The sequence below is a fragment of the Coloeus monedula genome, assembly GCF_965178545.1.
Source record: "Coloeus monedula genome assembly, chromosome: W".
NCBI lineage: Eukaryota > Metazoa > Chordata > Aves > Passeriformes > Corvidae > Coloeus > Coloeus monedula.
Window position 1 is genome coordinate 7,744,490 of NC_138821.1, and position 27,521 is coordinate 7,772,010.

The following is a 27,521-nucleotide window of genomic DNA, read 5'->3' on the forward strand; positions in this document are numbered from 1 at the left end:
ACTATTATATATCTATATGTGTATAACCAGTCAAACAAACAACAATAACTATGGCAGTAACAGCAAACAATCACAAACCCAGTCCCAGCCTTCTTGGCTGTCAGGCCCTTTCCCCTCGGGTGCAGTTCTGGTCGCAGCCGGCAGGGGCGCTGGCGGCTCCCGTTGAGCAGGGCAGGTGCGATGGTTTCCCCGCGGCTGCAGGGAGAGCTCCGGAGCGAGCTCGGGGAGCATGTGGCAATGGCGGCTTGGGATCCCGGGAAGGGATGGAACAAAAGCCTCACAAACCCCTGGGCAGCTGATCCCGGTGTCCGGCCAGACCCTCAGGAACAGCAGGTTGGAACGGCAGGGACGAGCACAAATCCCGGGTAGCAGACGAGATGTATGCAAATGGAAAACCCCCGGAGGTCTGGGCAGGCAGGGTGAGCAGGGCTACAACGCAGCGGAGGCTCGAATCGACGACGGGGGCAGGGTGGCCACAGCCCAGCTCCCAGCAGGGCAGGGAAAGGCGGGCTTTGGGATCCCGGGGTTTTTCTCCGGAAGAAGGAAAAGCAGCCGACGAAAAACAGCTTCTCTCTCTGTCCAAGCGCTGGAGACTGACTGCCCACACACCCAGGTGAAACAAAAGAGTAGCCAGATGCACCTCACCCCCATAGGCACCTCTTTTGTTTTCTTAAGTACCCAGCAATTTGTCCCCCTAGCAACACTTATGGGGGAAAATTCCTTTAACAGAAGAAAACCCAGGAGAGCTCCTAAAACCCCAACAGCAGGGAAAATGGAAATCACAAGATTTTTTTTCTCTGAAAATCACAGATGTGCTAAACTGATTATAGTTGATAACTTGAGGCATTTTGATTTCCTCTTGTGAAAAACAAGGTTCACTCTCCTGTTAGAGTTTAAAGAGTTTAATATAAAGACAATAAGAGACACATAAAATAAAGCAAAGGGATAACGGCCGGGTGCCTTGGCGCTCTGCCAAGAGCACACCTGATGCTCGAGGTGAGTCCTTTTTATACCATTTTTACTGTCTGTTCTCTATTCATATTAAAACTTTTCCAGGGACTGTTTTGCATGGCCACTCCTTGGGTCCGTCTTTTTAGAGCATGCGTAGTCTTCGGCCTTGTGGTTTTATTTCTTTTGATTCTTGGGGTTGGGCCCGCTAGGTAAGAGTCGATGGTGGGGTGGATCTCTTAATTCTCCAGACAGTCAGGGCTGATTGCAGCTTTGGGCCTCTTTGCCCCCCGGGCAGAGCGGTGATAAGGGCTCATGGACCCTCCTGGCTGCCCATTCTCCGGGCGGAGTAGCCTTTGGGCCCTTTTGTTCTCTGGACAAAGTGTTGATTAGCAGCTCCTTGGGCCTCATCCTCTGCTCGCTTGGAGATTATCTTACTTGCTCACACTTGCTAACATTCTTGCTAAAACGAGAGAAAACTACATCCACACAGCAAAAAGCATTTCTAACATTATATAATATCTACTTTAATACTTTGTGAGAAGCCAATACTATATGTTTATAACACTCTGACCCATAATAAATACTTTTCTCATTTTTCTGAAGGTGGGAGTTACTTTGGAAAATTCACGTGGTCTGGAATCTAGGCATGCTTGCACCGAAAAATGAAGGATATAGCAACAAAAGACCAATTCTTCTCAACAAATAGTCAAATTGGCTTGCGTTATCACTGAGAAAGCTGTTTCCGGTACCATTAACAATAGGACGCTTTCAATTTTACCAGTCAGAGCTCTTTCAGAAGGAAAGGAATGTAGGTATACACTTCAGGGGAAACACCAGTAGAAGGAACATCAAAATAAAATGATAATTGAAAAATACCCCAACTTCCTAGCAGCTTCTCACGGTAGTAAGTTTTTTTCCTCATCTGTTGATGGGACTCTCCCTTTGGTATTGCTTGCCTGCACCAAGTCACACTTCTCTGTGTTCTCCTTGTTGTCTGGCAGCACAGGTAAATAGTCATTCAGGTTTAAGTGGTGACATGTCAGGTGGGCTGTCTTGGTAAGACACTTGGTTACCTGTGTTGTCCCTTCAAACCTTTCCAACTTGTCATCTCTCTCTTTGTGCCAGTTGTTTCTGTTATCAGTTTTGTCTTGTCACTTCTCTGTTTCTTCATCTGTATTTTTTTTTTGTTGCTTTTGTGGTTGTTTCCCTGTATGTGTCCCCCTCCTCCCCTTCTATCATCATCACTCTGAGATCCTCTGCTCTCATCTTGGGCTCTGCTATGCTGTGTTCCTCTGACTGTTTGGTTTTAAAAATGTTGCCCTGTTGACTCAGTGTTAAGTGGAAAATGAATATACAGGAAGGGAAGAGGTTTGCCTTGGTGGCTGCTGACATAAAAGTTGCTTATAACTTTAGGCACTTGCAGTCCTGATCTCCTCTTCAGAGAATTAGCCAGAACCAAGAATGAGAGAATGAGGCTAAGGATGTCTATCGCTATCTCTGGCTCTGCAGCTTCTGTGCTGGAGTGCGAGGTGTAGCGATCTCTAAAAGGCGTCTCCAAAGCGAAGCCGCTCAGCAGGATCAGCTATATGCACTCACACACGCGTGCACGCACAAACGCACGGATAGCTTCAGTAATATGGGTCGATGGCAAAGAGGCAGGAAGGATCTTGCATAGATTTCCATAGGAGCAGTTTATTGCTTCCACACTGTGAAGGGTTATAGAGGCAAAGACCCAGAACAATGAGGAACTCAGGCTTAAGTACGGGAGTGGGGCTGAGGGCACGGGGGCGGTACAAAGGCGGGACTAGGGAATGGGGACCAATGGGGAAGCTATGGGGGAGTGGTGAGGGGCAAAGGCCAATGGGGAGAACAGGGAGGGGAAAGCCTTCTAAGGTATGAAACATATAAGGTAGCAAGTGGGCGGAGCGGCCAACAGCCAACCATGAACACAGAACTGGGGTAGATTACCATAACAGTACAGTGCATCCTGGGAGAAGCCTTTCTGGTCACCCTAACCTGAGGAGGTTCTTTTGGTACTAGGGACTTGTCTTACGGAGAACTCTCTCTGTCCCTTGTAACGTAGGCTCACTGGTCACCACAGATGTCTACATTTATAGAAGTGAGCTTGTAGGTGACTGTAAGAAAACCTTGTAGTACTATGCAACTAACTTGTTTCCCTAGACCAGGAAAGGTGTTTTATGTTCTTTGTCAATTTAAAGCATGCAGTAAAGCATCAGGCCAAAATTTGTTCCCCTATGTGCCATTCCCACAGATCCCCTTCAGCATCCTTTTCTGGACTTTGTTCTCCAAAGGCAACAGTGATAGGGCTGCAGTCTTCCATTAGCTCATTTGGAGTAAGGCTTTGGGAGCAAGTCCTTTAAATTTCTAAAAGAGAAGTAACAAATGTAAACATATCTTTACTGCACAGTGTAGCAGCTTTGACTAAAGCAAATATAGTTCAGACCCAGAAGCATAGTAGCAACATCAGTAACTTTCTAACTGGCTGCAAATCTTTTTTTTTTTTCTTTTTCCCTCCAAGCCAGCAAGACAGAGCAACAGCAAGATGCTTGTAACAGTGGTCCCTTAATAGCCTATCAAATCTGATTAGTTGCAAGACACTATTTTAACTAAAAGTTTTTTTGAAAGGTGATGAAATGTGGCTGGCAGCCTGTTCTAGTGTTACTGTGTGCAGTGTTTAACAATTCTGACAGTGCCTTCTGCAGTAATGGTATCTTAATAAGTGCGCACACACAGTGCATCAGGAAGATCTGGTGTGATATAAACTCAAATGCTACCTGAATCTACAGTGTGACTGTCTCTCTGGAAATGGTGCATTTCATGATTAGTTTGCTATTGATGTGCCTTAGCTAGTTCTGTAGTTAAAATAAGGTGTTGCATATGGTAGAGGAAGAATTTTTCCCACTGTACCTTAAACTTAATGCAGGTGCCTGGTCTGCACTAGGATTTTACTACAAGATTGCCAACAAAAGCAAGATATTTATTGTTTATGTGGGATATTTTGACACTGAGGATGCATCCAAGGCTTTATGCAGCTCCAGATTGATATACTACTGAAAACCTCCTTGGATGCTAGATGTGCACATCTTGAATTTTGCAGGATTTTTATGCATTGCTACTAGTGTCCCTGGAGTAAATTGATATTGTCATGGTAACTTAATGTTCTGTTACCCAAGATCAGTGTGTGAGATGGTAAACTTAATATGTCCTTGCAATGGCCTGCTGGAGAGGGGTTATAAATTACAATTCTAAAAATGATATCTTTGAATTTTCTTTTCAATGTCCTTTATGTAGGTACAGTCTGGAGTAAGCTGCTTCTGGTAAATGAGGTAGACAGCATAAACTCTATTGCCTGTAGATAACTGGTTCTGCATTGAAAAAACTTCCTTGTCAATTGAGTTGCCAAAGTGAGGAGGTTACTTTCATCAAAAAATTTAAATCCTTTAGAAAAATAGCACTTGCTTTTCAATCTGAGGTAATAACTAGAAGAAAGACAAACTTGGAGAAATTAAAGAAAGTGTGTAGAGGCCTCCCAAGTACAATTCTGCTATAATAGTAGTGAATTATGGGCAGCTATAGTACATGCTTGCAGACAGTGCCTCACAGTCTCCAATGACATACAGAGGACCGGTGAGGTACATGAAGTCTGTATGATTTCACATGTGGCCTGGCTTTTTTGATAATAACAAATCAAGTTGACATCTTAATTGCTACTCTCATACAGAGGAACTAGCAACATAGCAGCTTGTCTGACAGTGTGATCTGTGTCTGAAAGGTACAGCCTATTTCATGTGCTGTAGTCTGCAGTCTGATCTCCCCCTCTGTGGCACTGGTACTAAAAAAGCCCATTCATCTCTAGTGGTTGACATGCAACTGTACTGGGTGGTCTTGTGGCTTTGCCCTTGATATCCTTCCTGAGGTGGCAGGCTCAGCACTGTTTCACCTCCTTTTTCTTCTGTCTTCGAAACTGCAATGTTTTTTTTGCTTCTGAGAAGCAGTTGCCAGCTTGTGCCAAAAACAGTTCTCTGGCTTTAGAGGACTGGTTTTGGACATAATGCCAATGTTGACAGAGATGGTGAGATGTGTTGAGAGGAACCTAACAAATGTCGAGCAGAATGACACTTTTATGTACAAGGTACACCTGGAGTTGCCCACCATGACTCACTTGCCCATGGCTCAGTGTCTGCTCACTGTGTTTTAGTCTGGTTGCACCCAGGTAATCTTCATACAGCTTTGGCTTTAGCTATGTGTTGAATTTCCATTAGCCAATATGGTTGGTTCACCTATTGATTTCAACATAATGTTGAAAGGGACTTGAGCACAGCAAAAGGGGCTTTCCTAAAGTACTTGAAACTGGCTCTTCCTGCCTCCAGATGTGTCAGCAGCTATCAGGAGGAATAGCTAAGATGTCTGTATAATCCTCACCTTATGACACCCTTTAAGGTAACATTTGCAGTTAGAATCAGCAATGGAAACAGTGAGGCTAAGAGTAAGATCTTGATAGGGGAATGATGGGTGTGAATGTTAGATCTGCTCCACGTTGTGCCTTGAGTGCTGTCTGCTGCTGGTGGGGGTGTATCAGATAACTTCATGTTTTTGAAGAATGGCTGTTGGGCATTTCATATAGCTGGAGGGCTTCAGAAACAAAGGGCAACTGATTCTTTGTTATGTATAATGCCACAAGGAGGACTTAAAAAATAATTTATTTGAAGAATTATGCTGTGGTGTCTTAAGAAAGATATTGTGATGTATTTCTAATCTAGCAAAAGAACCAGTTATGTTATTGAACACATCATGAGCATCCTGGAGCAGCTCTTTCTCAGGACAGGCTGGCTCTGTGTTAAAAGCTGGCTAGGTGCTTCTGTGTTTAACATCTTGGCCATGTAGGATTTGCATCCAAATTTTAAGTTGTTAATAAAATTCTGTGGGCAGTGAATGAGGCCTCTTGTTAGCATTGTTTTCTTGTGTGTATCAAAAAATATCTTCCTAATGGTACCATTTATTGTATACCTGTATTGTGCATTACCCAGTGTGTCCAGACAAGTACCATGCTGGCTGACTGCATACCTAGTATGATAATATCCCTTTTTAGAGCAGCGAGGATTAAACTGAAGAAGATAAGTGTGGTATTTCCAGTAGGAAGGGCTAGTCTTAATGCTAGGGGAGGCAGGGTATGCTCTGTGGTGCTGGGACAGAGCGGCCTCTGAGCACTGTGATCTGGAAAACTGCCTTTCTGATCAACCTGGCTGCTTCTTGAGTCTGTTTGTCCTTTCTTCTTCATTTTGCCAGTTAGATTGTCAGCCCCTGGGCCAGATTATTTGTCTACTTAATCAATTCTCAGAGCTATAAAATAGTTTTTCTTCTCTGTCTTGGGAACAGGATAAACATGTCCCTTAATCTAGAGATAAGACGGTGTAGAACTGCATAGGCTTATGTTGTACTACATGTGCATAGTTGTTAAAGCTGTTTTAAATTGTTTTTCAGGTTCTAAATGGCTTCTAAGAAGTTGGGATCTGAGTGTCATGGTAAGTGAAATTTGGTGTCTCTGTCTCTTCAATAGGATGAATCCTACTATTGCTGCTGACTCATGTCCCAGCCTAGACAGTCCATAGAGACTAATCTGTTTAGCCTCCGAGTATTTTTTTTTTGTTAGAAATGAAGTATCTTGCCTTCCTTCTTGCATAGGTACTTGCTGATGCCGTGCCTGTTCTCTGGCTAAACTGAAATTCAGTCTGTGACTGTTTCCTACTTGTTCATGACAGAATAATGCCTTCCCCTTCCCCCCACTTCCCCCTTCAAAATCAAAGCTGAACTGGAGTTGTGATACTGATTTGATGTTTGCTGAAGTGGACACTAGATTTGTAGCTTCTTTATATGGAAGTCACATGAACAGCTGGATTGAAAGTGAAGCTTTTAATATATCATAGAACTATGCTTGCTTTTTGCTCAGCATTGAATTTTTTTCCTAAATTGGACTAATCTGGTTCAGCAGGCAGGTGAAGAAAAGAATTTCTTCTACATTTGAGATGCATAGTGTCATGTAGATGATTGGTATAATAAAAATTATTTGCCTGTATATGTGCTTACTTAAGGATTAATATTTCTGTGGAACATTAAAGTTCAGTTTGTTGTATGTAATGTATCTTCTTCAAATCAGTAATCATTCAATGCAGTACTGGGCAGTTCATGTGAAATTTCTAACATAATTTTTCATGCTGTAGAAACTTCTGCTTTTAGAAACTCAGCATTGATCTTTCTGGATAATCTTTCTGATAAGAGGGTCCTGGGGAATTCCATTTTTCTTTCAGCTTTTTATTCAGTCTTGCAAGTAAAAAGTTGAACTACAGAATAAGAAATGCCTCACTTAAATACATGGTTAAGGATTAATAAAAATGGCCGATCAAAACTTAATTTTTATATGGTCTCCTTTGTGGCCCAGTGATCCTGCTGCAAGATAATGAATTTATTTATTTGCTATCTGCCAGCTTTTTAGCAGTTGTTCTCTTCTATCTATGAACATTCTGAACTGCTTGTCTTTTGAGTCTATTTTTACCTCTCTCTTTTGCTTCCTAAACCAGACTAGCAAAGACACTGCTCAGAGCTAAAATTCAATGTCTTAAATATTTCTCAAAACAGTATGATGTGGTGGAACATGCTCTTGGCTTCAAAATAACAAAATCAAAACAAATGGTGCTGTAAGCTGGCTGCTTAACTTGTCTACTCTTTTGTGTACCTTCTGTTCCTAATACCAGTGACACTGTCATGGTATTGTTTCTGAGGAATAGTAGAGCAACTTCCTTGGCTTATTATGTCTTAAGAAATTAGCAGGGCAATTTTTTTCAGTTTTCTCCAGGGTTGTTAAGAATTAATTTGACCAAGTGAATTTTGGCTTGCTGTAAAGCATCTAGTCCAACAGCTACCTGGTTTTTATCAGTTCAGTGTCTCTGGCAGGCTGATGAAATCAGTCAATATAGTTGATGTATCTCTTGTACTTATTATTGAGCTGCTTATTGGAGGTTAGAGGATTGTTGTTGAATCACAGAATGGTTGAGGTTGGAAGGGAACTCTGGAGATGGTCATGTCCAAAACCCTGCTCAAGCAGAGCCACCTAAAGCTCCTACTCAGGACTGTGTTCAGATGGAGATGAAGATGGGAACATAAGGTATGCATGGAGAGGAAGGAACACTTTTCCTGTTTTGGAGGGTATTCTTAGCATACGCCTATAACTATGCCTAAGCGTGTAACTTCAAATGCTCTCGTCATTTGAATAATTGGAAGTTCAAGCTTAAGTTCCAGTAATTAGTACCATCTAGAAATACAGCTCTCATCTATTACACAAAAGGTTTGTTATATCAAGTGCAGTATGTTAATATTGCTGTTGTATTCTGTCACTATATAACTTGAAAGCTTTTAATTCCAGTTCCTGAGAATTATGTGTGTTTTGTGACCACAAAAACTAAGTTCCACTTGGTTTCAAAACTGTTCCCCATTTATATATAACTAGTAACTGGTTTTATCTGAAATGTTTCCATTTTGCTACTGTAAGACAACAAAATCCTCGCTTGATGAGACATTTAAAAGGGCTTACGTTTTTTTTCATGTACTCTGAGTTACATGCATGGGAGAAATGCCAACAAGATATTCTCAAGAGGTCAACACAAGAAAAATTTTACCGGCGACTTCAGAAAATCAGAGAACCTTGGCAAAAAGTTTAGAGCAGCATTCAATCAACATGAAACATTACACAAAGCCTTAACTTAGCCCATTCAACTTAACAAACTCCAAGCCCATCCAATTTTAAGTTACTCAAAATTCCAAGAAGAGGGAATTAGAAGAAGAAAAAGAGTAAGACAGATAGAAAAAACCAAACATAGCTATCACTCCTAGTTCCAGTGGTGTTCAACTAATAGAAGTTCCAAGAGGAGGTAGGGTCAAGATGTGCTTGTCTTGTGTCTCAGGTTAAATACCCTTTGGCTTTCCTGGGCCCTTCCCCCGGGTGTGACTTCTGGTTATCTGGCCACTCTGGGGCTAGACTGGGGCTCCAGGGGTGGGGAGTGGAGCATTGCCTCTGGTGTGATAGCGATTGGCAGCCACTGTGGGGTTGGGATACAGGCCCAGGGGGGCATGGGGTATACGGGGCAGTGCATTGCCTTACCAAAGGCAAGGCCCAACCTGCCCCTTCCCTCACACACACACACCCAAAATGTTTCGAGCCAGAAACCTCCTCCAGTCTCTCATAGCTATCAAACTGGAGGACACTTCTATGAGTTGGCCAGCATAGTATACTAAAGTCTTACTCCTGTAGTGGAACCTTGGGCCAGGAATGGTCATATGGTACATGGTGTCAGAGATGAGATTGACAGGTACAATTTTGCCAGGGCTATTCTCAACTTCCTCAATATGCTTTTAACTGCTAGAAGGATGAAGTGGCTAACAGCCATATTAAATAACAGTTAAAAAAACCCCTTTCATTGCTCTACTTTACGATGTGACTATTCAGCAGTGGCTTGTATAATACTTCCTATACATAGGTTTTTCTTACTGCTTTAGAATTTGTCATTAAAAACAATTTGCACTCTTAGCCATCAGTGTGTTCAAGCAGAAGGGTCATTTGTTTATAAAAATGAAAGGATTCTTGTCTTTCTGGATCAGATTTTAACTTCATGTAGTGGGTTGATGCTGGCCAGATACCAGGCACCCACCAAAGCTGCTCTCTCACTCCCCTACACAGCTGCACAGGGGAGAGGAAATTTAACAAAGGGTTCCTGGGTTGAGATAAAGACTGGGAGAGATCACTCCCCAAATACTGTCACAGGCAAAACAGACTCAAATTAGAGATATTAATTGAATTTATTGATAACAAAATCAGAGCGGGATAATGAGAAGTAAAATAAAACCTTAAAAACACCTTCCCCCCACCCTTTCCTCCTTCCCGGCCAGTCAAGGAGACAGGGAATGGTGGTTATGGTCCGTTTATCACCAGTGGTTTCTCCCACTGCTCAGGGAAAGGAGTCATTCCCCTGCACCACTATGGGGTCCCTCCCACAGGAGACAGTTCTCCACGAACTTCTCCAATGTGAGTCCATCTCATGAGCAACAGATCTCTGCAAACTTCTGCAATGTGAGTCCATCCCACGGGCAACAATCCTCCCCAAACTGCTGCAACGTGGGTCACTCTTCCACGGGGTGCAGTCCTTCAAGGACAGGCTGCTCCAGTGTGGGCACCTCTCTCCATGGGCCTCCCACAGGGTCACAGCCTCCTCTCAGGCATCCCCCTGCTCCGGCATGGGGCTCCTTCAGGGGCTGCAGGTGGATCTCTGCATCCCCCATGGATCTCCATGGGCTGCAGGGGCACAGCTACTTCACCATGGTCTTCACCACGGGCTGCAGAGGAATCCCAGCTCCAGCACCTGGAGCAGCTCCTCCCCCTCCTTCTCCACTGACCTTGGCATCTGCATAGTTGTTCCTCTCACATGTTCTCACCCTGCTCTTCTTTGTCTGCAATTACAACTGCACAATCACTTTTCTTTTCTTTGTTCTTAAATATGTTATCACAGAGGCCTTACCACCATTTCTAATTGGCCCAGCCTTGACCAGTGGCATGTCTGTCTTTGGAGCTGCCAGGGATTGGCTCTGCCAGACATGGAGGAAGCTTCTGACATCTCCCAGAAGCCACCCCTGCAGCCCCTCAGCTACCAAAGCTTGGCCATGCAAACCCAATACACTTCACTAGACTAGTACTGTTCTGATTGGGCTGGAACAAAGTGAATACTATGACCATCAGTGTTTTGCTTCAAAAAGACTTTTAGTTTTCAAATGTCCTAAAACACTTGGTGCGTTTCTTAATGTGTGCTTGTGGGTTTTGTAGCAAAGTTATATTAAAGATGAGGTTATATCAGTGGTCATTATTAAAAAAAAAAAGCATACTGGGAAGAAACTAAGTGGGTTTTGTTGTTTGTTTTTTTCCTGTACCAAAACAGTGATGCTATGTAAATACCACAATGTGTGTTTGTATTCTCTGTGGCTAGTATCTATTTCAGACAAACAAGAAGTCTCTACAAGGGGAGATGTCTTACAAGGGGAGGTGTTGTTGTGAACGACACCACTTAGTGTGTCAATAGGTTTAATAAGATGAGTATTTGCAACACTTGAGTAATTTGGGCTGTGAGATCGGTTCATAGAGGTGATCCTGCTTCACTTGAATCATCCTGCTTAGAGCATGATTTGTGCCAGTGGGACTAAGCAGGGCAGAGTAGCAGCAGTCGCACCAGACTGAGCAGTTGAGAGATCTGGTGGTCTCTGACCTGGCCATGATTTATCACTCTCAGTGCAAAGGCTGTCACAGTTGCTATTTCTACATAAGCAAATGCTTTGGCATATCCAGGTTCTCAAATTGCCAGTTCAAATACAATTTGGATGCCATGTTGCAAATAATGGTGTTGGTGGCCAGTGAGGTGCCATCTGGACCCTGTGTTGTGCAATGCTCGAATATGTGCTTCTCAGTAAGAATCAGTAAAAATACTATTATATTTTCCCTGGAACACTTTTTCATCCTGATGGTGCAGATAGGATGTAGGTTATTTGGACTGATGGTTTCAAAGCTGGAAGAAATACCATTTTTGTCCAACAGGACTCTGGGACCAGACACTGGTGCATAGTATGAGAGTTTAAGTGACAATAGCACATAAGGATAGGACCTGGGGATCCTGGTCTACAGAAAGTTGAATATGAGTCATCAGTGCCCTGGCAGCCAGGAGGGCCAACCGTGTCCTGGGGGGCATCAGGCAAAGCATCGCCAGCTGATCAAGGGAGGGGATTGTCCTGCTCTGCTCTGTACTGGTATGGCCTCACCTTGAATATTGTTAGCAGTTTTGGTCACCGCAGTATAAGAAAGATAATAAACTATTAGAGAGTGTTACAAATGGAGACGAGCTTTTAGACGAGTCCTGCCTTAGGCTTAGATTTCTGGCAGTGGCTCTGTTTGAGGCGGCCTGCACCCCAAATTGATCTCACAAGTTCTTAAGAATGGCCAATTAGGTCTATTATAAAATGAATTATTTATTGAATAGACACAAGATTAACAGACAGACTTTAAACAGACTTACTACACAGGATAAAACAAAGAACTTCTAGTAGATACAAATACAGTGCAGGATAAGGTACTTTTATTACAGCTAGTGAAGAAATAGTATAGATTAGGAGTCAATGTAACTTACCACCGAAATGATGATGGAGTACACAGTGTCCTTTCACTCAATTCCCGGAAAAGTAACCACAGAGTTTGCGTCCAAACTTTGGAGAGCAGGCTTATATGTTAGTGTGCAGAAGACTTCTGCTTTGTGAATGTTTTGAGTAGCTTTTATAGTATGTAAAGTGAAGTGTCTGTCAGAAATTCCAGCAGCTTATCTTCCTACATCTTGCTCTCAAGGTGAGATGTTTATTGTCAGCTAGGGACCTCACCTCCCTGGCACCAGAGATAACTCACTACTGGACAGATGTCCAGCCTGGGTTATCTCACCAATTCATGTGAGGGGGAAAATGCCCTGAATTATGTACCAGCTGATAGACAGAACAGATAAGCTCTTCTGTGGCAGAGGGGAAGTCCTTCTACAGAGAGCATCCAAAGGAGAGCTGTGAAGATGGTGAAGGGCCTTGAGGGGAAACTGTATGAGGAATGGCCGAGGTCACTTGTCTGTTCAGCCTGGAGGAGACTGAGGGGAGACCTCATTGCAGTCTACAACTTCCTTGTGAGGGGAAGAGGAGAGGTAGACACTGATCTCTTCTCTCTGGTGCCCAGTGACAGGACCTGAGGGAATGGCCTGAAGTTGTATCAGGGGAGGTTTAGGTTGGATATTAGAAAGAGGTTCTTGACCCAGAGGGTGGTTGGCATTGGAACAGGCTCCCCAGGGAAGTGGTCACAGCACCAAGCCTGACCGACTTCAAGAAGCATTTGGACAATATTCTCAGTCACATGGTGGGATTCTTGGGGCTGTCCTGTGCAGGGCCAGGAGTTGGACTTTGATGATCCTTGTGGGTTTCTTCCAACTCAGGGAATTATTCTATGATTCTATGAATTCCAAATTAACAGGATGTTCCTGTTTTTGAAAGCTTCTTATCCTTTTGGAGCCTGTGACTGCCTTGTAGATGACTCAATAGTGAAGGAACACAAACAGTACCTTAACTGTCATCTGAGTATGAAAATGGGTCAGTGTCATGAGTGGAGTGGGAGCTTCAGACAAAGTTTATTAAAGAAGCTCTACCACTGAATCATGAGGTGCCAAGAAGAGCCCCTTGCTTTCTAAACTCCTCAGAGAGAGGAGCCTGAGCACAGATGGATCTTATCTTAGCCTCAGACTATCAACAGTTTATGTTTTGCAACTGTCCTGCAAGTTCTAATGATGGCAAATCAGATATATTTATATAAAATGAATTATTTATTAAGACAAATAAAGAGACAAAAGATAATTGATGAAAGATCTTAATCAGAATTACTACACAGTATAAAACTAAAAGAATTACTAGTGGATTATAGTATAACATAAAACAGTAAACTATAAAAAACAATAAAACTATATCAAAGTACCTATATTAAAGCTAGCAAAAGAAATAGTATTGATTAGGAGTCAAACATAACTTACCACTGAAACTACAACAACGTACATAGATTCCTTCACTTAATCCCTTGGAAAGTAACCATGAAATAGGTGTCCCCACTCATGGGAGAAACTCCATGCATTTCCAGGAAAATGTTTAGAACATTTCTGCTTTGTTGAAGTTTGGTGTGGCTTTTATAGTTGTAAAGCGTCCGTCAGTCAGAAATTCAGGTTATCTTGTCAAATCTCACTTCAAAAGTAAGATGTTTATTGGCAGTTGGGAGATGCCAGACCAGTGTTAACCCCATGGTGCCAAAATAACTCACTACAAGACAGCTTGTCCTGTTTGAGTTATCTGACTGGTTAACAAACAATAGATAAGCTCTTGTGGGGAGTGAGATGCCTTGCTACAGTCAGATAAAAATGGCAAGTCACAGCTCACTGAACAAGAGGTTAGTCACTGAACACCATCTTAGTGATGCCACTCTTTGGATCTGCATTACTCAAAACAAAGTTACAAATGAGTGCTAGAGGAATGCTCCAGATTGTTATATGCAGCTGGAAACCTTGCTTGTAATTCCAAAAGCTTAGACGAGAGATCCAAGAAAGCGAGTGCAATATATATTGTGTGTTTTCTAATACTTTTTCACAGCAGCTCAAGGAAAGCAAACCTATAGTCTGGTTGCTTGGAGGTGGTTGAGCTCTAATTCGGCTTTATGAGTTTGCAGGATGCCTGAAGAAAGAGTTTAATCCTAAAATACTTTTTAAATATCATGTGAGTGACAGATAAAGAACAGATGGAGGACCATGAAATAAGTCTGAGGCTTCTCATTGGAGTGATCACAAATCAGACAGCTAATTAAGTTATATTGCCTTGTTTCAAAAATCAGAATTGCTATGCTGAATAGTCTTGAGCTGTTTCACTGTTTTGGTTTAAGTGGACTGTCTATAGACTTTAGGCCACTTTGCCCTTGTGACCACTTCTGTACAAATGTGACTTCTCACTTGTATGCCAATACTTGGATTTTACTTTAGCTTAGCTGCTCTAAAGCTGGGTTATTTTAAAGCCTGTTTTGAATATGATAAAAAAGATGGATCTTTTTAGAGACAGAATACAGCGTTCAGGAGAGAGCTTCAACTTCCAGTTTTGTAGAGATAGTCTTGTCACAAGGGAAGCTAAAACATTGGGTGTATTGACTTCAAAATCTATTCAGTTGTTGGATTGTTGTGTTGTGTATTTGGGTTTTTTTTTTTAGTAGTTATGAGCTAAAACATTAAAACCAAACAAAACAAAACACCACCAAAAACCCAAAACTGAGGCAATGAAGTCCAAACAGATTCAATGTGTTTTTCTGATCAAGCAACTTCCTTTGTATTGAGTCATCTGGTATAGCTTGGGCATCAGAGATAAATAGCTCCCAAATCCAATAATGTGAGTCTTAATTGAATGCATTAAGCTTGTAAGGTTTTTTATACAGTTTCTACTTTTGATCTTAGGTCCTTTCAGTTATCTTGATGATGTCCCATTTAAGATAGGAGACAAATTCAAAATCCCAGCAAAGGTTGGATTACCCATTGGTTTCAGCCTGCCTGATTCTTCTCAGCTTGTCAGAGAAGCCCAGGTAAGTGATGTGTTTTGCCTTTCTGCTCTCTTCCCCCTGACCCCCAACATATGGTGCTGTAAACTGCAAGTAGTCACAGTTTACACGTGTTCAAATGTTAGTCTTGACGGTCCTGTAGTGTCATTTCATATGCCAGGCAGTAGTTGCAGAAGATCTGTTAGAATGTATAGAAAAATAAAAATATGATAGGCTGTGCAAAAAGCTTCTACTTTTTAAAAAGCCTAATAACGTTTATTTTAGCATATCTATTTCAAAAAAGTACAGCGTTTTTGTTGTGGAGTCCTGGTTTAAAAGACAGGTGTTTGCCAAGGAAGGCGGGAACCTTCCTGGAATGGAAAATATTACTCTCTTCCCTCCAAATTATTATAACTTTGAAATTACAGCACTTTCAGGCAAAGATATGGGAAAAGGAATAACAGTTCTTTACTAGAATATATTTAACAAGATAAACAAGCAACAACATACAAAACAGAAACCCAATAACAGCCTTCTCGCGCCCATTAAGCAATTTCCTCTTTGGTGTAGTTACGACCACAACCGGCAGGGGCACTGGCGGGCCCCGGCAAGGTGACGGCTACAGTGACTCTCTTGCAGCCGGCAGAGGGCGCGAGCGGGCCCAAGTGCAATGATTCCCCCGTGGCTGCAGGGGGCACTGTGGTGCGAGCTCAGCAGCCTCTCATCATGGCAATGGCAGCTCGGGCGAGTGGGTGGAGGGGAGATGGCTTGCAAAACTCATGGGGAGCAGCCGGTCTCAGTACCACTCAGGGTGGCAAGCTGGACTGTAGCAGTAACCTTGGAGCAGCAGGCTGGAACAGCAGAGGCGAGCAGACCCGGGGCAGCGAATCAAAATGTAGCAATAACCTCAGCGCGGCGGCAGGAACAGTGGGGGCCAGGCGGATCCGTGGGGAGGGCAGTCGAGCTAAAGTCTAGCAAAAACCCCGGAGCAGCGACAGAAAAACAGCGAGGGGCAGGCAGGTCCGATCAGGCAGCAGTCGATGTCGGCAGCCAGTACAAACAGCAAAAAAAGCCCCCCAGACCCCGGCAGCAAACCACAATGCAGCCCCGTCTAGGGAAGGAGAGGCGCCCACTCCTCGCACCACATGCGGCCACTCTCCACTCCGATTGCAGAGAGAGCAGGGGCTGAGCCCAGCCCCTGACCCCCAGCCAAATTTCGGTTAGCCCACCTGACCTCTCGCAGTATCTCTGCACTTCCCAAGAGAAACCCCCCAGCCAGAGAGGTCACTCCCCAGCTAAGAGACTGCAGCAACTGCACCCCTTCCTCCTCCCCCAGGACCATTTCAATGGAATTCCAAGATGTCCAACTAGGTCTTTTGTCTCTTAAGTACCATCCATTCATCATCTCCAGGGCAACAAATGAGAAGAAAATTTCCTGAGAGAAAGAAAAAAGAAAAAAAAGAAAAGCCTGACCCTTAACAGGTGGTTATAGGTCTAAATGTTACCCTGACTGAATTTGAGTAGCATTTCTAAGACGCAAATACTAAGAACTGATACATCCATGCTATGGTATACTTGTAGAATCTTTTTTGAGGGTAACAAGTGTTTATATAACCATATTTTATGTGTTCTCACAATAGTAGGATGAATAAATAAATTTTCAGTTCTTGTTTTCTGTGCAGTTCTGAGTGGGAATTCTTTTCCAGATGTAGTGTGAGGAATGAGACAACTCTTAGAAAAATTAAAATAGTTTATTAAAAATGGAAAAATTGAAAAATTACAAAAATCAGAAAAATATAAAAATTTGGGATTCTAGTGGCTCAAGAGGTATGCCCCAGGAGTGCAGGGATTAGAGATCTTCAGGCTTAAAGAGCACTGGACCTCTGGTGGAAAAACTTGCAGTGCTGGGCTGACTTTTAGCTAATCCAAAAGTCAAGGAAAAATTATTAAAGGCTCCTAAATAGGAGTAAGGCCTAAGTGCCCAGCACTGGCGTCCACTACAGCTGAAATCTGCAGTGTTCTGCCCTGCTCTGAAGCTGACTCGCTGTTTTATAGTGCCTTTGCTCTGCCCCAGTCCGCCCACAGCACACCCCTTTGGTCCTAAGTGATTGGTGCTTCCCTTTTGACAGATCATCTCTGTCTACCAATAGCTCGTCGTTGTCAGGGGGGTAGTAGCAGCTGAAGTAAGAGTGGTAACATGTCCTCATTAAGATTCAGGTTGCCATGGAGCTTACCTACAGACCAAAGGCCAAAGGTCTAAAAACAGCTGTTGGCTGTTAGAAACTGGGGTTTGGAGCTGGTTCTGAGACTAAGGTGCAAAGTAGAAACCATTAAAAAAATATTAAAATACATCTAATACATCTTAAAACATTTGTAAAAGTATACAGTGAACATGAGAAAAACAACTCTTGCAGTGTACAGGTGGTTTAAAGTTTGGAAAGGGATTTTTAACTGGGACACTTTTAACTGGGGAACTTTAACTGGAACTGGTGCAGATAAACTGCTTTGAGCAAGTGAAAACACTAATAGCAGAACTTGATATTTGTACCTGGACTGATGGGTGAACATTAACATTCAATTAAAATTGTTTAACTCAAAATTAACTAATTAAAACACTTAACATGCAAGGACCAAGCTAATTAGGGATTTCATGTATAACATGTAGCGTAAACAGGTTACAGCATGGTATTCAGATGGCTTCCCAGTCTTTGAGGAGCAGGTTTCTCTTACCATAAACTCATAGTAGCATAAAATCAATGGCTTTAGCATAAATGTTGAAAATCTAATCTCCAAATGCAGGTTATGATATAAGAAGTGTAATTGAACTATATTTTCTCATTTGGATCAATGATTTTCCATGGTCAGTCCAAACTGACGATTGTTTTCATTTCTGTTGTGACAGATAGTTCTGCTTTTTTTCTTCCCTTTTTTCTTTTTTTTAATTTGTTTTTTCTGCCCTGCAACTCATCCACTGGAGAGCTGACTATCTCAGTTACCCTACATCATGGCTTTTTCATTACAACCATTAAATGATTACCTGATTGTCCTAATACACATATTTCCCCCAGTTAAGCTGGTGTGGAAGAGCTAAAGGCGACTAATGTCCTATTGCTGGCTTCATTGTGCTATGTCTCCATTTTCCTGCCATGCTGAGGATCAAGTATATGTCCAATTGGACTGAAGCACCCTGCATAATAGGATGTGACTATGTAGAATACGCATCTTGCAGTGCAATTTGACTTTTTTTGTAGCTGTAGTGAGAGCTGTTAAAAAAATAAAAGTGCAAGGAAGCAAAATTGTCCAAAGCTATATATTTTTATGGAAATACCTCCTTTTTTAATATAAAAAAAATATTTGATCTGGTTTTGTCTGTGTATATAGCCATATACACACACACACAAAAAAAATCCCTGGTAGCTCTGCTCGGATAGCAAAGAGTGTATAATGAGTAGTGCTCAGCACTTCTGCCAGTGATTTGTTTTTCAAAGTCACCTTGCTGATAAATTGTGTATCATGCCTCTTGGAGTCTTAGAGCTAAGGGAATGGAAAACTGTTATGCAGTTGAGACAACAGGTCTCCAGGATCTCACTGGAGCCTGCTATAGGATAGGATGTGGTGCAACACATAGCAAGTCCCAGAAAAGCTTAGTAGAGGCCTAGCAAGCCTTGCTGGTTTGTTGCTCTTTAGAGACAGGAATTTGTATGACCTAGCAGTCTCATGGCAAGAGCACTCCTGTTCAGTTATATGCCATTATCATGGCAAGGGTATCTTATAACTTCTTGTGAATCTCAGGTTATACCCTAGACTTAACTTGTAGGCTGTGTTTTCTGAACATTTTTTGGTTATTTAAAGAGCATTTGAGGTTGTTTATTCTTACTAAGATATGAAAGCTTTAAGTAAATTTAATCTGTTCAGAATGTTGTCCTTTCAATCAGGCCACTACTATAACCAGTAAACTGATAGTGAGTAGCTTAAAAATGCCTTCCTGTGCTAACCTGACCCTGAAGGAGCTGATGTTAAATGAGAAAAGCTTGTGAGATCCTGTCATGCCAGTAACTGCATCAAAACTTGCTACTGCAGGTAGTTGTCATCATTGGTGTAGCCAGTACATGCCCTTTGCTGGTGAGCCACTGGCACTGAAGTAAGAATACCAATACCTCTTAAACTAGTGGATATAAAACTATAATATCAAGTCCCTTAGAAATATATTAGGGGAAACTGAATAATACTGTATTGGTCTTTGAATGAAAAAAATACTCTGCTGTACTCTTGAATGACTTGTGGAACTTGTGGACAGGAGGTAGTTCAGTGATGCCAAATCTGGGTATGACTATCTAGTAGGCTTGCTACATCTGTTGTCTTGGGGGGGGACAGGGTGGAAAAGCTGTGAAACTGATCTTGTGATGATGTCCTGGTTTAAAGGACAGGTGTCTGCCAAGGAAGGCGGGAACCTTCCTTGGAAAGGAAAATGTGACCACCCCCCCACCCCCCCCCCCCCGAATTGTTATAACTTTGAAATTTTTGGGGCTTTCAGACAAAGATATGGGAAAAGGAATAAAAGTTCTTTACTAATATATATATATATGTATAATAAGGCAAACAAACAATCACAACGGCAGTAGCAACAAATAAAAACAGAAACCCAATAACAATCTTCTCTCGGCTGTCAAGCACTTTCCTCTTTGGTGTAGTTATGGTCACAGCCGGCAGGGGCGCTGTTGTCTCCGGGCAGGGCAGGTGCAATGATTCCCCTGTGGCTGCAGGGGGCACTGTGGTGCGAGCTCAGCCACCTCTCTGCATGTGGGTAATGGTGGGCGCATCGGCGGGAGAGATAGAAAAGGGGCTTCCTTTACAAACCCACAGGGGTAGCCAGTCTCAGTGCCCCTCCAGATAGCGAAATGGGCTGTAGCAGGAACCTCAGACCGGCAGCTGGAACAGCAGAGGCAGGCACACCACGGGGTGGCAAACAAAATGTAACAGAAAACTCCGCAACCTTAGCAGGAGCCGGGGGGGATCAGTGAATCGCGCTGAAACCGGACCAGGAGACACTTCAGAGACAGAGTCAGAGAAGTGGGTATTTGCTTTATTCGGCGTGCCAGGTGTGTGGGGATTGCTCCTCCAAAACACACACACCGGTGCTCCCTACAACACAGTATTATGGGTTAAGTTATGAATATTCATCACATTCCGTGGGACAGGTGCGGTTATACAAATTATTTCTCGGAAGTCATTAATATTATTAGCATACGGGTCACACATGCGCTTTGTGTCCTGGTGGTCGCGCTGAGGAAGGCCTCTCCTCTTCCTCGGGGGTCTTTCTGATGAAGACCAGTAGTCATCCTCACAGTGCACTTTTCACCTTTCTCCCTGGGCATGCGTAGTCCTTTGAGGAATGATTCAGCAGTCTCTGGGATAATCCTTGTCCCCCCTATCTTGACAAGATTAGGGCGAATTCGGTTTCTTAGGTTTTGTAATTAACATCTGCTGTCTGAACTAACATTTGCTGTCTCCCAATAGTTAACTTGTGCTGAGTTAGCTATTGACTGCCCCTTCCTCAATCCCCCCTTTTCTTTGGTTATTTGTAATTCTTTACAAATCTCGCATGTCTTTAAAGTAAGAACCCTTCTCTATCTTTTTTCTAAGTTTGTGCTTGTGCCATTGAGCATAAGCATTGCGATTCTAAGTACATAATATCATACAACAGTAACTACTAATACAAACACTGAGTAACAATGCAATAACACAAATAGCTATTACAAACAGTTGTTTAAGCCAGGATAAGTTGGGTAACCATGATGTAAGTTTGTCCCATACCTCTTTAAACCCCCAAGAAGTGTCATCTAAGGTGATCTGATGTAGTGTCCGTGTTTTTTCCAGAATTGTCTGCAAATCTGTTTCTATTCGTTTGTCTAAATCAACATAGCTGCAACAGCTTGTATTTATAACTGTACATACTCCTCCTTCCTTGGCATACAGCAAATCTAATGCAAGTCTATTCTGTATGGCTAATTGTGAGATGCTCTTAATCTCGATTTGCTGTGCTCTTATGGCATCTGCACTGGCATTCATTATGGTTTCTACAATAGCAGAAAGGTTCACTATTGCTTTCTCTAGTTCACTTACTCCGAGTCCCGGTATAAACCATCTGGCAAAGCTGTGAAATCTAGTGGGCCTATCTATTAAAGGGTTTGATGTCTGTTTGGTCCTCTGTATAAAAGTCCAGAGTAAGCCTTGTTGTTGAGAAACAACAGTAATGTGGGGAAATACTGGTCCTATGGCACAGCGGCCTTGCCATCCCAAGGGTAAAACTTTATAGGCGTTGTGACCACATATCCAGTACCAACCCTGCCCTGTGGGCACCGGCCAACCCTTGGGCTTTGGTCCTTGTCTTGTTTGATTCTTATTCCACATGTTAACCCCCCATAGGTCCAGAATTCTGAGCAGTTAGGATAGCTGCCTATAAATGTTAAGTTCCCGCATTTGGAGTCTGTCTTATTCCTTCCTGAGTTTTTAGGTACAGATTCTTCCCAGCACTGCTGCACGCAGGATACTGGTGAGGACCCAATTATTGGCTCTTCAAACTCTAATTTCCACTGAAGTTGATCTAGGGATATGTTGACATAATGTGAAAGCCTGTTAGTACTAAGTGCAGCATAGATTGTTGTTGTATTAGGGAATGTTGCCCCAACCAAAGGAAAGCCTCTAGCAGAATTCTCAGGCAGCTGGGAACATATCCAGCAATCAGTTAGATTAAAATTCTCAACAACACCTTTGAGCAATCGAAGGTATGTATTCTGGTCCCATGCACCTGCCCCAATTATCAATGTTACCAGTATGGTCCAAATCATGTTGTGTTGATTTTTCGTAGTTGAAGGCGCAGAGGTCTTGTTCTTGCCTCCCACTCTGGTTTTGGCGCAGGTTTGGTCCTGGTATAATGGATCCAGGTCGGTTTTCCTTGTACTTTAATTGCTGTATGAGTGGTCAGCAGTGTCTGATAAGGTCCTTCCCATTTTTCCTGGAGTGGATCCCTTGAAGGCGACTTAACATAAACCCAATCCCCTGGTTTCACATTTATGAAAGGCTTTATCAGGTGGCGGCAGTTGACAATTAACAGCTGTAGTGCGTATTGATTGTAATTTTTGACCTAAATGCTTTACATAATCTATTAGGTAGCTTTGCCCAACCAGAGCTACACTGTCATTGTGAATCACATTTGTTCCATAGGGCCTTCCATACAGAATTTCAAAGGGACTTAATTTTTCTTTGAGCCGTGGTTTTACCCTAATTCTTAGCAAAGCCATGGGCAGAGCCTGATACCAATATAAATTAGTTTCTTGACAAATTTTGGCTAATTGTTGCTTTAATAAGTGATTCATCTTTTCTACTTGTCCACTTGCCTGAGGCCTGTATGGTGTATGTAACTGCCAGTGTATGCCCAGTAGATGACTCAGTCCCTGCACCACCTGGGCTACAAAGTGTGATCCTCTGTCAGAATTAATTTCTCTGGGTACCCCAAATCGTGGAATAATTTCTTGTATTAAAGCTTTAACAACTTCTCTAGCTTTATTTGTCCTACAAGGGAAAGCTTCTGGCCAACCTGAGAAAGTGTCTGTGAGGACTAGAAGGTACTTGTATCCCCCCTTCCTAGGTAATTCAGAAAAGTCAATTTGCCACACATCCCCTGGTAAAACTCCTTTAGTGATAGTTCCTGTGTTTAGCCTAACAGTGGTATTAGGGTTGTTTTTAAGACAGATTTCACAAGTGGAAGTTATGTCCTCAATTCTTTCCTTTAATTTAGATGCTGTCACTTTGTCCTTCAAATGGTTATATAAAGCATCAACTCCCCAATGTGTCTTAGAATGTTCGGTTTGGATAAATAATTTTAGCAGTTTTCTGGGTATGACAATGAGATCCTTTATTCTAGCCCACCCATCAGATCCAATTTGTCCCTTCCCTTCTTGTATCCAATTTAAATCATCAGTGTCATATGGTGGGGGTTTTTCACCCATAAGGATGTTAGAAGGGATTAGAGCTAGGGCTTGAATTTGATCCCTGCCAGCCACTGCCTTTGCTGTTTTGTCTGCCATAGTATTTCCTAGTTCAGCGATAATGTTACCCTGGGAGTGTCCCTTACAATGCATTATAGCCACTTTTGAAGGTTTTACCACTGCTTCCAGTAACTGTATGATTTCAGTAGCATGCTTGATTTCTTTCTTCTGTGAGGTTAATAAACCCTTTCTTTCCAGATAGCCCCGTGGGCGTGTACCACCCCAAAAGCATACCTTGAATCAGTCTAAATGTTGATAGGTTTTCCTTCGGCCAATGCCAAGGCTCGAGTCATGGCTATTATTTCAGCCTTTTGAGCTGATGTCCCCACAGGTAACGGTTTTGCCTCAATGACAGCATCTGTGGTTGTAACTGCATACCCAGCAAGCTGCTTACCATTCTTGACATAACTGCTCCCATCGGTGAACCAGTTTTCCGCATTTTCTAGCGGAGAGTCCTTTAGGTCTGGGTGGCTGGAGTAAACTGCCTCCGTGGTTTCGATGCAGTCATGCTGTACAGGCTCCTCAGTAGCTTTGCCCTGGAGGTAAGCTGCTGGGTTTAAGACGTTAGTTACTTGGATACTCACATCCTCTCATTCTGCTAGGACAGCCTGGTATTTGAGAAAGCGAGATGGGGTTAACCAGTGATTTCCTTTCTGTGTGAGCACTGCTGACACTGTGTGAGAGACAAAAACAGTTATCTGCTGGCCCAGTGTGAACTTGCGAGCTTCCTCTATGTTCAGGATCACAGCTGCCGCTGCACCCAGGCAGGCGGGCCATCCTTGGCTGACCACGTCCAGCTGCTTGGAGAAATAAGCCACTGGCCTTTTGTATGGTCCCAGCTTCTATGCCAAAAGTCCCAGCGCCAGTCCTTGTCTCTCATGTGAGAACAACAGAAAAGGTTTAGTGACATCTGGTATGCCCAATGCTGGAGCTTGCATCAACTCACGTTTCAGAGTTACAAATGCATTATTAGTCTCTGGTGTCCAGCATAGGTGAGTTCCCTCAGTCTCTTTTAGGAGTTGGTATAAAGGTTTCACAATGAGTCCGTAGTTGTAGATCCATAATCTACACCATCCTGTCATTCCCAGAAAGGTCTCAGTTCTTTGGTTGTAGTTGGCCGGGGCATTTGACAAATTGCCTCCTTCCTGTTGTCTCCCAAGGCTCTCTCCCCTCCTGCCAGTTCATACCCCAGATATGTAACTTTCTGGAGGACTAGCTGAGCCTTTTCAGGAGAGACTCTATATCCACTTAGTCTCAGAAAATTTAAAAGACTTACGGTCCAGTTCTTGCAGTCTTCACGGGTCCTTGTTGCTATTAGTAGATCATCAATGTACTGCAGGATTGTACCTTCTCCAAGTGGCGGTGTCCAGGCTTCCAGTTCCTTGGCTAATTGACCTCCAAATATCGTGGGGATATTTTTGAATCTTTGTGGCAATACAGTCCATGTGAGCTGACTCTTTCTCCCTGTTTTGGGGTTTTCCCATTCAAAGGCAAAAATTTCCTGACTTTTTTAGCTAATGGCAGTCAAAAGAAAGCATCTTTTAAATCTAAAACTGAAAACCACACCCAATCACTTTGTAATTTTGTAAGTTAAGTGTAAGGATTGGCTACTATGGGATGCAGTGTTTTTGTTATTGCATTTATTGCCCTCAGGTCCTGGACTAACTGATAACTTCCGTTTGGCTTTTGTACTGGTAGAATTGGGGTTTTGTAGGGGGACCTACACTCTCTCAGCAACCCTTGATCGATAAATTTGGCAATTATTGGTTCTATTTCTACTCGTGCTTCATGCCTTAGTGGATATTGTTTAACTGACTCCAGCTGTGCCCCTTCTAATGATTCTATAACCACTGGGGAAGCTTGTTTTGATCTTCCCGGTATTTTGACATCCCATACTAGTGGGATCACTTGATCTGTTATCTCATCATCTATGGGTATTCCTCCTTTTTCAGGGACATTTGCTAAACTCAAGGCCAAAATTAATTTTTCTTCAGGAACCTGTAGTCTCATTCCTTGTTCTGTGAATTCTGTTTTTGCTTATAACCAGGTTAATAGATCTCTGCCTAGCAGGGATTTAGGCGAGTTTGGAAGATATAGAAATTGGTGTATTCCCATCTTTTACCTAATGTTAATTTTAAGGGTCTCAAAAAATAGGCTTTCTCAGTTTTCCCTGTAGCCCCAACAACTTGGACATAATCATTACTTACAGGACTCAAAGTCTGATTCAGGACTGAGAATGTGGCTCCAGTATCCACCAAAAACTCCACCTCCCATTCCCCTAGCTTAACTTTGACCAGCGAGTCGGCTAGGGAGGGACCCACTGGTCCCCGTCACTCATGGAATAGCTGTGACAATCACTGGTCCCGGAGGTGTTGATGATTGTGGCACTGGGGTCGCGGCACGGTTCATAGAACAATCTCATTTCCAGTGCCCAGGCTGTCCGCATAACAAACATTGATCTGAGCCTGGGCGTTGCTGCTTTTGTCCTCTAGGTGGGGGCCTTCTCCCGCCCCTGGGGAATCCCGATCCCCTGACCTGGACCACTGCGACTGTGTGGGGCTGTGCCCTGTTTTTATAAACTTCCCATGCCACTGCTAGAAGTTTCTCTAAGTTTTGGTTATCTGGTTCCTTAATCTTTTGCAGTTTTCTACGTATATCTGGTGCTGATTGCCCCATCAATAAGGATATTAACTATTGCTGCCCAATTTCAGAAGCTGGGTCCAGTGTAGTGTGTCTTCTCATATTATCCCTTAATTTTTCTATAAATGTGCCTGGGGATTCAGTGGTTTCTTGGTGAATACTGAATAACAATGACCAGTTAACTGTTTTAGGTATAGCATTTAGAAGCCCCCAGTGTACTAATTTCCTGTATCTAACTAAGAACAGATATGTTTGTGGATCATTGGGGTCTCAGTGTGGATCTCCTGTAGGAAAAATGTTATCTACATTTCCATGCAATGTCCCAGCAGCTCTCTGTCCCTGCACATGTGTTCTTGCTGTGGATACTACAGCAGCTTTTTCTGTCTCAGTTAATTCTGATAGCATTAGGTCTATATCCTCCCAATCAATATCTTGATTTCTAACAACCAATTCAAACCTCTTTGCTACCTTTTCAGGGTCTTCTCTATACATTCTGGCTGCCTCCCTCCACGTATCTAAATCCAAAGCTGTAAATGGTGTTTTAATTTTTGTTATTCCCCTGTCTGGCCCCACCACTTGTCTAAGTGGTGCTATGAGCTTCTTTTCTAAAGGGGCCTTGCTTCTAGTTCTGGATGATATTCCTGAGCCAGTCTCGCTTGTTCCTTCATCCCCACTATCCTCTGAGGATGTTTGGGGCTCTGGGGACATTGTTCCTGATGTTAGGGTGCCACCACTGCACCCCATTAGCTCCTGGGTTTCCAAGGGATCCTGGACTCTCTCAGCTTTGAGCTTTAAACATCTTTGCCCAATACTGCATGATGAGCAACACCTCTTCATGCAGTTTTTTTCCTTTTGCCTCCTTTTCTAGGAAGAGGACCATAGAGTCCTGTGGTGCCAGATTGATGCCACATTGTTTCTACCACTCTGGATTGCGTCTTAAGGTAAAAAAACAATATGCATAGGAGGTTTCATCCCATTTATTCTCCCTCCTTAAAAATAACATTAATTGCAACAGAGTGTTATATCTTAAAGAGCCATTCTCTGGCCATTTTTCACCATCATCCAATTTGTAGAGTGGCCACCACTGATTACAATATTTAATTAGGGTGCTCTTTTTCATATTCCCTCTAGGGACTCCCCCCAGCTCTTTCCAATGTGCCAACACGCATCCTAGCAGACTTTTCCGGGTTATTTCCTTACTTTCTGATGATCCCATTGCCTCTTTTGTCCTTTCTCCCCGTCTTTTCTCTCTTCCACGGCCAAAAACCCCCAAAACCAGAGAACCAACTCCTCCCTTCCACAAAGCCACGCTCTGCCACTCTTGTCTAATACCAAGCTCTCTCCTCCAGCAACTTGGACACTGTCCACTCTTTCTAATAGACAATATCACTTTCTAATACATGCACACAAAACCCAAGCTTCACAACTGTTTCCACGCTAGGCATGGGATTTCAAAAGGGAAATTAGCTGGGGCTATATTAGAAAAGCGTTGGGGCCTGGGTGTTCTTAATTCAGTAACTAAAATCTTTCTCCTTGTAGTGGTTTGGTCCAAAATACTCATTACTATTTACCTTCTGTGAGATAAGAATTAGGAGAAAAGCAAAGCAGGCACCAAACTTGAAAGAATATAAAGAAGTTTATTAATAGACCTAAAAGAAGGAAAAAGAAAAGAGGAAAAAGAATCCATACCACAC

The 27,521-nt window shown here is 42.8% G+C and overlaps 1 protein-coding gene across 2 annotated transcripts in view; it reads left to right on the forward strand.

The window, feature by feature from the left end:
- LOC309584615 (ubiquitin-associated protein 1-like) overlaps nt 1-27,521 on the forward strand; it is a 78,798-nt gene that overhangs the window by 17,562 nt on the left and 33,715 nt on the right. For both annotated transcript variants that reach the window (XM_082300737.1, XM_082300738.1), the window contains exons 2-3: nt 6,454-6,494; nt 15,060-15,184. In XM_082300737.1, the coding sequence (XP_082156863.1) occupies nt 6,461-6,494; nt 15,060-15,184 (159 nt within the window). In that variant the 5' untranslated portion in view covers nt 6,454-6,460. The remainder of the gene's footprint in view (nt 1-6,453; nt 6,495-15,059; nt 15,185-27,521) is intronic.